The following is a 14,018-nucleotide window of genomic DNA, read 5'->3' as shown; positions in this document are numbered from 1 at the left end:
CCATTTTGTGTTGACTGTTTCCTGCTTTCTCCTTGACATGAACACCAAGCTGGAAGTTGTGTGTGTGTGTAGCGAAAATTCAAGCTGCCAGTTCACCTTTTTTGTCGTTTGGTTTAGGCATTTAGCAGACTTCTTATTGATCTCTTGTGCTCCGCAAATACATTCCGAGTTCTATAACCTGTAGACAAGTACTTGTAAGATTTTATTGGTGGTCATTTCACTGTCCTCTTATCTTTATTTAAGCCTCTTTGAATATCCTGTGCCTGGAACTGAGTTCTCTTCCAATGCAGGACAAAACATTCCCGGGCGCAACCTTCGTGTCATCGTAAGTATCGACAGTCGGAGATTAGACATGCAGAAGTCTGTCATTGGGAACTCCGTAGCTCGTGACGATGAATACAAGAAAATTTCAGTGAGAAGTGCACTGCATTGCCAAAGAGTGGGAGACCATAAAACGCCAACGAGCCGAGTTAACACTGAACTCTTTCTTCAGGGAGACGATGGCTTTCGCAGTTTGCTTCGGCACCAGCGAAGCACGCGACACGTTCGTCAAGATCATCTACCCCGGTGGCCATGTCGAGTACCACAAGAGGTCGGTCTTGGCGTCGGAGATCATGTCGCATAACCCCGGATGTTGGGTTACCCATCCCGACGTCTTCCACCAGCCCTGGGCCGTCGTCGCGCCTGATACCCAACTCTTGCCAGGCCAGAAGTTCTACGTCGTCCCCATAAGCACTGTTCGCAAGCTTCGGCGGCATTTCTTGAGGAGCTCAACTCTCCCCCCTCCTCCTCCTCTTCCTTCCACCATGGCATCATCGGTAGACCCGTCTCTGATGGAAAGATCATGTCTGCACAGGCTCAGAAGTCCGTTTCATTGCCTTACGCATCGAGCCAAGAGTTCGAAGCAAGAACAGGCAGCGACTGAGCTCATGGTTTGCGGCGAAGGCGTTTCAGGTAGATCGAGGGAGCTCGCCAAGGAAGCCGTCAAGGAAAATCCAAGAAGACAGATGTCGCCTAAGAGGAGCCAGGGTAATGCTTCTCCAGGAACACCAACTGGTTACTGGCAACCCAGCCTTGGGAGCATAACCGAGGAGTGATCCTCTTTAGTGCATGGCTTGCAGTAATTGAATGTAGTATTATGCTCAGTGTAGGCTTACGACGACAAGGTTTCGATAACACCGAACAATACTTGAAAGTTCCATTTACATGATTGTTCTCACAGAGATGTAATCAACACAATAAGCACAACAGCCAGGGTAATCGTCCACTCTAACCCAGCATAACTTGGTACATCAGTTCCTTCAGAGAGAGAGAGAGAGAGAGAGGTATACATAATAATGTCATGGTGTATCTTGCATCTCTAATCATCTGATTCACATTAAAGCGAGATGACTGTGGCCTTGCAGCATTCGTTTATGCATGTATGCAGATAGGGTAGAGTTTGTGGGCAGTAAGCTTGCGAGTTTTTGTTAACGAACGGATATACCGTGACTGATGAGTCAGCACGACTAGATTCACGGGTCGATATACAATCAAACTCTTGTGCAAGTTGGAGTTTGCATTGCTACGAGCAGTACTTCCACGTAATATTTACAAGGACTACTTTCTGAATCTATACTATCATGAGATTCCATGACATTTTTGTATACACTACATGGACAATACTAAATCAGTTTGAACTCAACCAGGTTACAACACTATATAAACTAGGCTTAATTTGGATTTACTAGTGTAAGACATGCAGGATAACAAAGATTCTTTTTATACCTTAAACACTGATCTGATATACCAACCAAATTAACTTACTAAAAATTGAGGGAGGGTTTGAAACTTTATTTCATATATTTTTACAATACGGTGTATCAAACTAATTTACAAGTATTTAGAGTTTGAAACCTCATTCGATATATATTTTTGAATATATCAATTAGTTTAGTTGATAATGATCTTAAAAATTTATCTAATATCTTAAGCTCATACCTCATCTTCCATACCTCACCGTCCTCGAACAAGTCATCAGCTGTTCTTCATTTATGCTGCTCAACTTGCAGTGGTCCTTCATTGGACCTTTTCTTTGGGAAAAAAGAGTCATTTAAATATGTCATCGTCATCATGACAGATATCGTGGATTTTCTCTCAAGCTTAGATGTTGATCGTCCTTGACAAGTCTTGGCAGAGTTGTTCGAGGACCTCAGACAAGTACACGATTGGAAAGATTCAAGCCAATGATCTAATTAAAGTGACCCATGATGCAGAATCAACGAAAGAATGGTCCACATTGTTGTAGGGCAAACATCAGATTGTCTAGAATCGACCTTTCAGAGATTGGCCTCAGCATTAATTGCCTGTGTTTCATTGTTTACTTAGTCCTACGTCAACGATGTAGTTTTGGAGTCTACTCTCTACTTATCGTCGTCACTGGAGACGCCAACATAGAAGGTTGCTGTCTCTGAGCTCATGGGTTCACACATGCATCGGGAAGAACAATACAATTCAGAGTATGGGGGGCCACAGAATCCATGTACCAACAAAGACTTCATCACGACTTCGTTTCACAGTCTCATCTCAACTAATGTTTGAGTGAGAGGCATCCCATGGGGACCTTCATATTGTGTGGATCATGTTCTTTAGTGTTCTATCACCAAATAAAAAAAAAGCTGCTTCTGACAGAATAATGGCAAGGCTGCGTGCTGGTATAATTTCTTCCACCGAGTCTCTGAGCCACAATTCCAAGAGGAGAAGATGAACTAGGAAGAAAGAAACATGATCATCTGCAAAAGAATCATGCAGGGTGGCATATCAGGAAGAAGGTCCATAAAATAAAATGTTCTTTTTGACGATTTTATGATGTGTGAAAAGAGGGGATGCTTATTATGTTTATTTTTTTCGGCATCTAAATAATTATTAATATATAAAATATTTTTAAAAAAATAATTTTATGATGCATACAAAAAAGATGCTCATTGAATTCTTTTTTTCTTTACACTCAAATAATTTTTAATATATAAAATAATTTTTTGATGTGTAGAAAGGGGGATGCTCATTGTGTTTATTTCTTTCAACACTCAAATAATTATCAATACATAAAATAATTTTATTTTTATTTTTATGATTTTATGATGTGTAGAAGGAGGGGATGCTCATTGTATTCATTTCTTTTGACACCCAAATAATTATCAATATATAAAATAATTAATTTTTTTCATATGTTTATTGATGTGTGAAAATAATTCTTTTCTTTTTATGATTTTATGATGTGTGGAAAGAGTGATGCTCATTGCATACGTTTCTTCCGACAACCAAATAATTATCAATATATAAAATAATTATTTTTTATGTTTTTATGATGTGTGAAAAAAAAGGAAATGCTCGTTAGGACACCCAAATAATTCTTTCCTTTTCATGATTTTATGATGTGTAGAAAGAGGGGATGGTCATTGTGCTTATTTCTTCCGACACGCAAGTGGTCACTGTCATCTCATATCATTTCATTGCATACATTTTTTCCAACACCCAAATAATTATCAATACATAAAATAATTATATTTTTATGCTTTTACGATGTGTAGAAAAAGAGGATACATTTATTTCTTCCGACACCTAAATAATTATTAATATATAAAATAATTCTTTCCTTTTTATGATTTTATAATGTGTAGAAAGGAAGGATACTTATTGCGCTCATTTCTTTCCACACACAAGTGGGTTATCTCTAGATGGGAAAGCAAAAAAAAATTAAGATGGTCACTGTCATCTCAGAAGTTATTTCATTACATCTTTATTATTTCTTGTCATATATTCTTAGCATCATATATTCAATTTATAAGTTTCTTTTAAGTTGTTAGTATCATTATTTAAGTTTCAGCAAATGAATTTTTTCTGGACATATATAATTTTTTGGATTTTTCATGATATAAGTAAGATAAATTTAAATTTAAAGGACTAAATATATTTCAGAAGGTTAGAAATATTTAGAGGAGTAAATAACAGTATTAGAAATTCAAATATGAGAAAAAATCTTAATGAATTAGAGTTTTATACTCATAAAAAAATAATTCCTTTTCATTTATTGATCATTGATATCTCCTTTTCATTTTGAGGCCTTAGGGTGTTAGAGGAGTAAATAATAGTATCGGAAAGTCTAATATAAAAGGATTTTTAATAAAATAGAGTTTTGTATTCGTAAAAGAAAATTCTTCGAAACTTATGTGATAGAATGTAATCAAAACTTTGTGTTTGGATTAGTTCTGAAAAGAACTATTCCTTATATTTGTAATTTTCATATCATAAAGAACTTTGTGTTGCGGAACCAAATAAATTATACATCACTGTTTTATTTATTTATTGACTATTAATATCTAAGATTTATCTTCTTGATTTTGGATTTCGAGGTCTTGGGTGTTAAGATGATGACTCGGGTAAATTTGGAAAAGGGAATTGCATCCACACGTGCAAGAAGATGCACCACATTTGTTCATCGCATCCTTCCAAGTAAATGGAAGATTGAGTCGTGGATGTTTCGAAGCATTAACTTTTGGCTTTTGCTTTGACGAGGACAAGAATGGATCTCATGGCCACCAATCCGAATGGAAATGGTTACAATATTATAAAAGCAAAAAATAAAATTTTAAATGTGAACATGATATATGACTCTATTTATAGTTTTACTTACTGATAAAGTCACACATGATTATTGAAAATGAATTAAGAATAGTTTTATCTCATTAAGGATTTAAATAGACTGTCCAATCTGTCAATTTTGACTAATTTAGCTTTACCTGTCCAATTAGAAATTTTAACAAAATCAAACTATATATTAAATATAGAATGATTTTCTAGAAAAAAAACTTTTTTTAGTTTTTTCGGAAGACATCTCCACTTTTCTTATTTTCCTAACAGCATCTTCTCTTTTTAAATAATTTTAAAAATATTTTTTTTTTATCATTGCCTCTGTAATTTATACGTTTTCGCTTGTCGCCTCCAATGTCTTTAGCTCATACTCTGCTTGTAAGACTTCGTTACTATCATTGAAGAGGAAGAGAAGAAAGAGTGCGAAAGATTGGGTATGGGAGAAGAGAGTAGAGAGGGACAATAGGGAAGAGCAAGCAACAACAGAAGAGAAAGAGGAGGGGAGAGGACAGGAAAAGATGGGCAATAGAGCCTATGACGATGAAAGCGATAAACTATAAGAAAGATATATTTAAAATTATACGAAGGAGGGGATGCTATTAGAAAAATATAAAAGAAGGGAATACGAAATCCAAAAGAGAATTTTTTTTTTGAAAAATCATCCTTAAATGTATTCATAATGTAATAATTAAATCTTAGATTGGATGATAATTTTGATCACTTTAATTTGGATTCATCTTTGAGATTTAGACTTTAGTTCGTGGAGTTGTTAAATTTTCAAAAACAAGTAATTTTTATGGATAAAAATTAGACAAGTAATTTAATTTCATCCAACCACGCAACTCTTATTAAACTCCCAAACATCCCAAACATTGCACGACTGCAGGACGCCATGAGCACATCATCTCTCTCTCTCTCTCTCTCTCTGCGCTGTCTCCATCTTCACAACCAAAGACTTTGAACGACAAATGACGAATTTTCTTCTCGAGGGATGGCAAAGCCGCGCGAGTTTTTCGACTATTCCTCTCTCTCTCTCTCTCTCTCAACTTATGTATATATACTCGCTCATATCAATACTATGATATTAGATAACAAGGGGAAAGCATTGGACTTGCGCAGTAGGATATGGAAGATGGCAGCCAAATCCCCTAGCTTGAAGCTGCAGGTATCCACGACTCTGCCCCACTCATGGACTCCATCTTCCTCCTCAGCCCGGACGCCCGCAGTCGCTTCCTCCGAACCGCCGGTCGCGTGCTGGGATGCTCGTACATCTGCTTCTGGTCTCATCTTTACCATCCGCCATCCAAGTACATATACCTCTTCATCACCCTTAAATCTCTTCGCTCTGCATCCCTGATTCTTGCTCTCTTCCTTGGGATCTAATTTCCCGGCCTTCATCCAGCTACTTGACCTCCATGGTCGGATGGCACCGTGACGACGACAGCACCCACCCGAGCTCCTCCTCGGGCAGCCCCTCCAGGGGTCTCTTCGACGCCTACCGGAGATCTATCTGTGACATCCAGCACAGGTGTGTGTGCCCCCGCCACCACATCCTTGCTCAGTAATCAACTTCATCTGATCCGGCTGCCTTCTCTGTGCTTCTGAAGTTGTGTTCCTGGGTTAGCCTACAAGAACGGCCTTCCCTACTTCGAGCTGGGAGTTGCAGACCTGATGGACTTGGCCTCGATGCGAGTTCAACGGCAATTCTATCAGGTATAACCAAGCAAGATGGATCTCCTCAACTCGCTCGATCATGCCCATAGCGCTTAATCATGTACATGGTTTCTTTGTGCAGGAGGCTGGCATCAAGGTTGACATTGTTGGGTGTCGTTCTTGCTGGTTTCTTTGATCTTACTGAATCATGTTCTTCACCATAACAACGCACTGCTCTCCCTGTGACAGACTGCGTTTTTCCTGGGATGCCCAAGCGGAGAGATAGAATTGGGGATGACATCGCCCAGCAATGTAATAAGAATCTATATATTATATATACATCATAGTAGCATATACACATTTATCTGTGATCGTAAAATTCGCAATTATATTTTTTGGCGATGACACCTATTATCACGGTTTCTAACCACAAGAAAAGATAACTTGTTGAAGTGTATATCACACCCTCATCTTGACGTCTTTGCTATATATATGACGTGGTTTTCTGCAGACAAACATGCAGATCAATGTCCAAAGAGTGTTCAGCGAGGACTTCATACGGCAGTCACAATTGGGATCAGAAGAGTTCATTCAACAGGCTCAGTTGGGACAGGTGCTCCCGATTCCCGACCAGAGCCGGCCCTCCTCCTCCTCCTCCTCCTCCTCGCTTCGGTCTCGATCGGTGGGGAGTGCCGAGCACTCATCAAGTGGTCGTTCGATCATGCCTGATTCGGCTCTGCCGCGCCACGTCACCATGCAAGCCTACGGTCGATACCGAAACGTCCTGCTTCCTTCAGCTGCCCGGGACGACGCTGAGATTACGAGAGCCATGATTGTTGTCATCTCCTCCACCTCTTCTTCTACCACTCTGATGCCGTTTCAGACATCGGAACCGGCGGCGGGCCGCTCAGTAGGGGCGTTCAAGCCTTACTGTCCAGCTTTGGCGCCTAAATCCAACGCCAATCCAAGCTTGCACGGCCAGAAGATGATTAAGAAGGTCATCATGCTGCTGACGACAATGAACCTGACGAGGTTCGAGGCTCCGATGCAGGACGCACGAACTTCAAGCAACCAGATGCATCATATGATATCAGAGCGCAAGCGCCGTGAGAAGCTCAATGAAAGCTTCGACGCTCTCAGGATGCTGCTTCCCCGAGGCTCTAAGGTACGCTTCTGAGAAGGAAACGAAACGATACCGATCGATCGTACATTGCTCATTTGTTTCCATGCTTTGGATTCAACAGAAGGACAAGGCATCAGTGCTGGACAACACAAGGAACTACCTCAACAGCTTGAGAACGCAGATCTCGGAGCTGGATGAGAGGAACAGGCTACTGGAGGTGCAGCTTCGACATCAGCGCGAGAACGAGGAAGATGGAGATCCGAATGAAGCAGTGCAAATTCGCATAACCGGGTCATCAGAGCTGGAGGAGAGGAACAGGCTACCGGAAGTGCAGCTTCGGCATCAGGGCGAGGAGGAGGAAGACGGAGATCCGAATGAAATAGTGCAAGTTCGCGTAACCTGGTCATCAGAATCGACATCAGAAACCCAACGGATCAACATCGGTGTTACGGTGAGGGTAGAATGTAATGCGATAGATATGATTCTTAATGTGCTCGAACGCCTGAAAAGGATGAGAGGTGCCACTTTGGTGTCAGTGGAGACGAGCACAAGATCGTCACAGACGAATGTTTGCATGAAAGCAAGCCTCACGCTACAGGTTAAGGTACGTACTGTTAGATTATTGTAGGCCAACGTTGACTGCCGGTCAAACATCCTGCAACACATAGATCAATAATAGAGTTAGATTACCAGCGTAGGCTGATGGCCACCAGCTTTTTCTTTACTGCAATATATCCGGCATCATAGGAAGTTTCATGTTTGATCCGGAGACAAGATTTCAGTGGGGTGATGGTGATGTTGATGTCACAGAGTGGTGATTGCGACGAGGAGGCATTCAAGGAAGCTGTGGTCGAAGCGGCGTATTCTGCGTTGGCAGCGTCATCGACCACCGCTCCATGATGCTGTGCTTCGCCGAAGGCTAGCTGGGCCATCAAAGTTGACCAATCTTCTTCCGGAGGGGAGTCTGCGAGAGGAGATGGCGTCGCTTTCGTAAAGTTGGCAATGAATTCTATGCTGAGAGGCTTGGAGAACGATTCTTTGTGTCTGTATGCGTGCCACAAAGATGGAGAGAGAGAGAGAGAGAGAGAGAGAGAGAGAGAGAGAGAGAGAGAGAGAGATGTCGACCACATACGTTGTGGTGGTTGTCTTTTTGATTGACTAAAGAGAACTTTTTGATTACTTTGGCTAGTTTTTTCTTACAGGCCAATCTGAGCATGACAAGCTTCTAAATATAATAGATCAGGATTGACCTTTTATACTAGACAGGGAGGGCCTCTGAGTGATTGATATGAAATTACATATTCGAAGGAAGGAAGCATTTACTTATTTTGACCACTCAATGGTCTTCTTTCCCTCTAATATTTTAAATTCTCTCTCTGGATTAATAAGCTACGACGGATTATAATAAATTTACTCAATCATATAATATAGGAAGTGATTTTGAAGTATGTCATGAAAGCCTCAATGGATTGCAAAAACATGAAAATCTAAACACATTTATAGAGAGAGAGAGAGAGAGATAATCACTTCAATGGATGACTAGTGTTTTCAAATCCAACAAAGACGATAGTTTATTTTGTTAATTGGATCACGGGTGAGGTCAGATGTTCGTCGACGGTGGCGTGAACCATGACATCATAAATAAATAAATTGGAAGTATAAATATATAAAAGGAAGTTTTGTGACATATTTCACAATGATTCAAGAATTTTCTATGATCACAAGAAGGATAACGAGCATTACTCAACAAACGAAGCAGTCGCTACTGTAAGATCACTAACGACCAATAATTGACTAATTTAAGACAACAAATTAAACAGTGAATCAATTGATTATAATTATAAAAAAATAGGACTAATTATAAATTATCTTATTCAGTTATGAAAGTGAAAACGAAACATCTAATTTAATTTATCCTAATATCATAGGTTTTACCGATGAAAGTACAAAAATGATAGATAAAAATATAATTTTAACATTACAGTTATGTTTTTTGTGATGACAAATGACGACATCATCGGGAGTCGTAGGTGACTATTGTGAATGATGAAAAAAACAACGATGAAAGGTGAGATAATGGGAGAGAGAAAAAGATGACGTAGATACTGATGCACTGCATTTGCATCGACATTGCTCGGCAACTACATTGATGCCGACAACGATGCGGGGAAAGGCGTGACACTTTATATTTACATTGGCACTAACAACGATGTGAGAATGAACGTCACTGCTTGATATCTACATCAACGTCAACACATGTAGAGCATCGATATCTACCCCAACGATGTCATTGTTCACTACTACTGAAAATATAATTGGGACGTTAAAACTATCTTCTTTTTTTTTATTTTCATACTTTCGTTGGTAAAACTGATGATGACGTTATGATAAATAAAGCTATATGTTTAACTTTTATAACTATAAGAATTTCAATATAAATTTTTTAAGTCTATGCTAATAGATAATATGTAATTAACCGTGTATAAGAACATATAGGGTTGGGTTGGGATAAAACAAGACTAGATGACTATATGTTCTTACATGTTTCCTTGATTCTCACCAGCCTGGGGATGACTAGATGTTCTTGGGATTCGGATGTTTCCTTGATTCTTTCCAAATGAAAACTTCTACGGTGCTTCACACTAATGGTCACTATCATCCTTCTCTGTGGCTGCCATCGTCACTGTTATTAGTCACAATTCATTTGATGATTCAAAGGAATTGGAACTAAATGAGAACATTGCCAGTACTTGGTTTCAGACTTAACAGTGCAGATTTTTGAAAAATAGATCATGTCTCCTTTTCTGGGGCACAGCAGATTCTGAATCAAGATGTGTCCACTGCCAACTTTTCAGACACCAGCTAATATGTATGGATTGAAAAGAAGAAAGACTTTTAGATTATGTAGCAAGCCTGCAAATTGAGATAGGAGGACAATGAACCAATGGTGACAAGCAGATTAAGACTTGCAGGAGTTCTGATATTCTCATATTCACTTTAGATGATGACTCTTTTGGAGTAGAGAGATGGAATGGTGCTCTACTGAGCATGGTCAGTCAATGGCAAGTCAAAAACATTACATACCCGATTGCTGTGGCAGCATCATAGACATGCATCTTCTGTGACAAATAGTCAATGGCAAATCAGTCTCTTTTGTCAGAAACTTCCAATCATATGAAAATCCTATATGGTTGATGGTGATTCTGGAAAACCTGAAGTTGACAATGGACATAGCAGAAATGATTCAAGGGAACCACTATGTGAAGCCAAAGACAAAGAACTGAGTGCCAACCACCCATACTTTGGCAGCCATCTGTAGAGCTTTCCAAAGCAGATTGTCCATATATAGTCAACAGTTAGCCATGGATAGCATCAGCTAAAATTCAAGGTTCTGCCACTACAACTCTTCCAGGCAAGCCTGACCAGTGTGATCCTTCACCCACTGTGGAGTAAAAGAGTTTCTGAACCCATGCCCAAAGGGAATTTTAGTGACTGCAGCACACTTGCCGTTATTCTTTACCATGGGATCTGGAATTCATCTATGAGTGTCCTCAACTTGGTGGCTACAAGATGATAAGTAGACCAGTCATTGTTTAAATTCTAGTAGCTAAAACCATGCATTTGGACTATCTCCTCATTGTAGCCTGTCCATGGGCCTTCTTATAACACTAAAGATCTATAAGATCTCAAGCTATGTCAATCAGATAGTCTTCTATTACCAGAAACAAGTTTCTTGTACTATTATCATCATCATAGGACAACTGACCCTACTTCAACAAAATGTGATTACTTACAGGCTATCTAGCCAGTATTTTCCCCTACAAAGTGTCCTGAGAAGGATTGTAAATGAGCATCTCCACACTTGCCTGATATCAGCCGATATATTACACAATCCGTAGAAGACTAAATATAAACAGCCCTATAACATGCGCTTTCCTGTGTTCTCAACAGTGGCATAAAATGTTCAGTATGTGAATCATCCAACATGGATTATAAGCTTCTTCACATGTAATCTAAAATAGGTTTAAAAAATCAATTCTACATGTAATGAAAAAATGAGCTATTTCGGTCGTAACCGATAATACCATAAACCCCACTTACTTTTCGTCAATTTCTAACGATGCCAGCAATCACAAGCACCAAAACCTAAATCAGTCTGACTGGCATCATTTGTAAGATATCTCTAGTCTTCTTGCAGTGGGAGAAGCAAGGAGGATTCAATTTCGATATCAAGAAGAAAGTCAGATGATATCTCTAAACATATATAATTTGGGAAAGAGTGCACATCGATGGTCGATAAACCCTTTTCTTAAACAGAAATAGTGTTCCATTATCATAGGCCAATAGTCTATGCTCCCACATCAACATTAAGTGTCTATTTGGGTCTCTATGTCATCAATTCAGTGAAACTCATAGTTAGTATTACAGCATTTTTCACATGTTATCTTTTCTATGACAAAAAGATTAAGAATAGAAATGGACTAATTTAAGAAACATAATCTATCAATCTATCCAGATAATGGAAATAACTAGGGGTGCATATAAGTACATTCAAAACAAACAGAATCCATGGACCAACTCGGTCCAGTTTTGCCTGATCCTTTCCACAATCCTACAAATAATATGAGTTTTACAACTCAGATCCCACCTAATCTTTGAACATTCTCATAGCCAATACTAGAAGTTTTAGAGGACCTTTTATTTTTACAATCTAGTGTAAACATGATTAAACAAATAAGCTAAAATATTGCCCCATTTATTTTTTTAAGGAAATGACTAAATGGAACTTAATTTCTACACTTGTACTCCTATTTCTTCATATACATGTGGCTGTTGGTCATCAGAGATGAAATGATAAGCTCCATAACCCTCTTCTACAATATGGTTTAAGTTCCAATCATTCTAACTGATCAAAGATCTGTAATACAATATATTCATCCATAAAAATTTCATGTCGATCATTGACTGATGACAATTCACCTTTTCTCATCAAACTTTCACAGAATTAATGGCAGCACAAGATAAACTTTAACATATTATACATGCTTGGGGAACTTGTCACTGCAAAATCTATCACCTGAGATAGCAAAGCAGGTTATTCATGATCTGAAGCTTTCTCCTTTGATGACTTTATTAGGACCACGGTTAGGTACACGTAGTAGTTGTCTGCCACTTTCACATCATGACATAAAAGCATGATGGGCCATCGACCCTTATCTTCAATCTAGCATCATACAGTCCTTAAGATTGCCTTTTCCATTGACAGATTGCCTAAGATAAATCTATCAATCACCTCAAATCATTTCTAGGAACTCCCTGGTTCTAGTTTGGAGGACAGCACGAGCTCAAGCACATAAAACAAGAATATGCAAAAACACTTCTCTCTACAACTTGTTTCTGATGTAATTAAGAAGAAATCAGTGGTTCAATTGTAAGTGAGACAGTGAAACAAACAATGAACTATATGCAAAAGTGGCAGGAGAGCATGAACCAATTACTATCGGTAAAGCAGATATTTAATTTTCCAGCCACCTCATTTGATAAAATCAGCAGCGGAGGAATAAAAATGAAAGATTTTGGATTGCGGAATAAGTTTGTCACACACAGGCAAAACAACAAACAAATGGTGTGCAAAACAATTACATCAAACTACTGCAAATCGATGTAGTCACACAACAATAGATAGGTAGAAGTAGGAGGTCAAGATATTAAGCACCCATGCCCAAACCGGTTCTGTCCGGTGTTACTACGAGACGGCCGCGTACCACTTCCCAGGCCCGGCCGCCTCCTCTTCCATCACCAGATCCTCGGTCTTGCGCAGCACGGCATGAATCAGCACCAGCAGCAGGCCGACTAGAAGGGAGATGAGCACGTTGGACGTGACCTTGGTTAACAGGAGCAGCACCAGGGTGACCACGGAGAGCACGATCAGGACCACCCGGTCTCCAATGGTGCGGCCAAAGAAGACGAGCGGCTCGTCGCGGAGGAAGTAGAGGAAGAGCCAGGCGGCGAGGCAGGCGAGAAAGACGATGAGGGAGATGGGGTGCCAGAGGAGACTGCAGAAGACGACGAGCAAGACGATGATCGCGTAGTTCATGGCAAAGTAGGCGGCGTTGGTGCGGATCCGGACGTAGGCCTCGCCGAGGCTGGGCGGGAGGCCCATGGCGTGCACGTTAGCCAGCTGCCGCCAAGGCCGCCGCATGGCGAGCGCGGACCGGCCCCGCTCCTTGGCGCGGGAGATGTAATCGAGGGGAGTGGCGGAGGAGGAGGAGGAGGGGCCGGTGGAGGTGGGGATCGTCCCGTAGGTCGTCATCTCCGGCGATCTCCGGCGGAGGCAACCGAGATCGAAGTCCAAGGTAATACTAATCAAGAGATGTGGCCAATGGAAGGGTGTAGACCTGGCCCGTCGGTGAAGTAATTGATTAATAGCCCGTGTGGGGGAGGGGAACCATAAACAAACAAAAGGGCCGGCAACAGATTTGCTGCCACGAATCAGCCAGGATCCAGACATTCACGGCGAAGGCACGTTCTCCGTTCTTTTGGAAGCCGGATCCTGGAGGGGATCCGACAGCTAATCGATTAGAAAAGAGTGGTAGACCATGAATGGTTTGTT

At 40.3% G+C, this 14,018-nt stretch overlaps 2 protein-coding genes across 2 annotated transcripts; one reads left to right on the top strand and one right to left on the bottom strand.

Annotated features, from left to right (window-relative positions):
* Window positions 1–5,562: 5,562 nt before the first annotated feature.
* On the top strand, window positions 5,563–8,618 carry LOC135642397 (putative transcription factor bHLH041). Its single transcript, XM_065158524.1, has 8 exons — window positions 5,563–5,936; window positions 6,032–6,157; window positions 6,237–6,342; window positions 6,425–6,439; window positions 6,532–6,594; window positions 6,794–7,447; window positions 7,527–8,009; window positions 8,216–8,618. The coding sequence occupies exons 1-8, from the start codon at window positions 5,818–5,820 to the stop codon at window positions 8,303–8,305; spliced, it is 1,656 nt and encodes a 551-aa protein (XP_065014596.1). The 5' UTR covers window positions 5,563–5,817; the 3' UTR covers window positions 8,306–8,618.
* A 4,348-nt stretch (window positions 8,619–12,966) lies between these two features.
* LOC135642455 (PRA1 family protein F3-like) lies at window positions 12,967–13,817 on the bottom strand. The gene has a single exon (XM_065158618.1). The coding sequence runs from the start codon at window positions 13,716–13,718 to the stop codon at window positions 13,152–13,154; it is 567 nt and encodes a 188-aa protein (XP_065014690.1). The 5' UTR covers window positions 13,719–13,817; the 3' UTR covers window positions 12,967–13,151.
* Between the last annotated feature and the right edge of the window lie 201 nt (window positions 13,818–14,018).

The sequence above is a fragment of the Musa acuminata genome, chromosome BXJ3-7 (assembly GCF_036884655.1).
Source record: "Musa acuminata AAA Group cultivar baxijiao chromosome BXJ3-7, Cavendish_Baxijiao_AAA, whole genome shotgun sequence".
Classification (NCBI taxonomy): domain Eukaryota; kingdom Viridiplantae; phylum Streptophyta; class Magnoliopsida; order Zingiberales; family Musaceae; genus Musa; species Musa acuminata.
The sequence above is the reverse complement of the archived record's forward strand: the minus strand, read 5'-3'. Positions and strand labels throughout refer to the sequence as shown.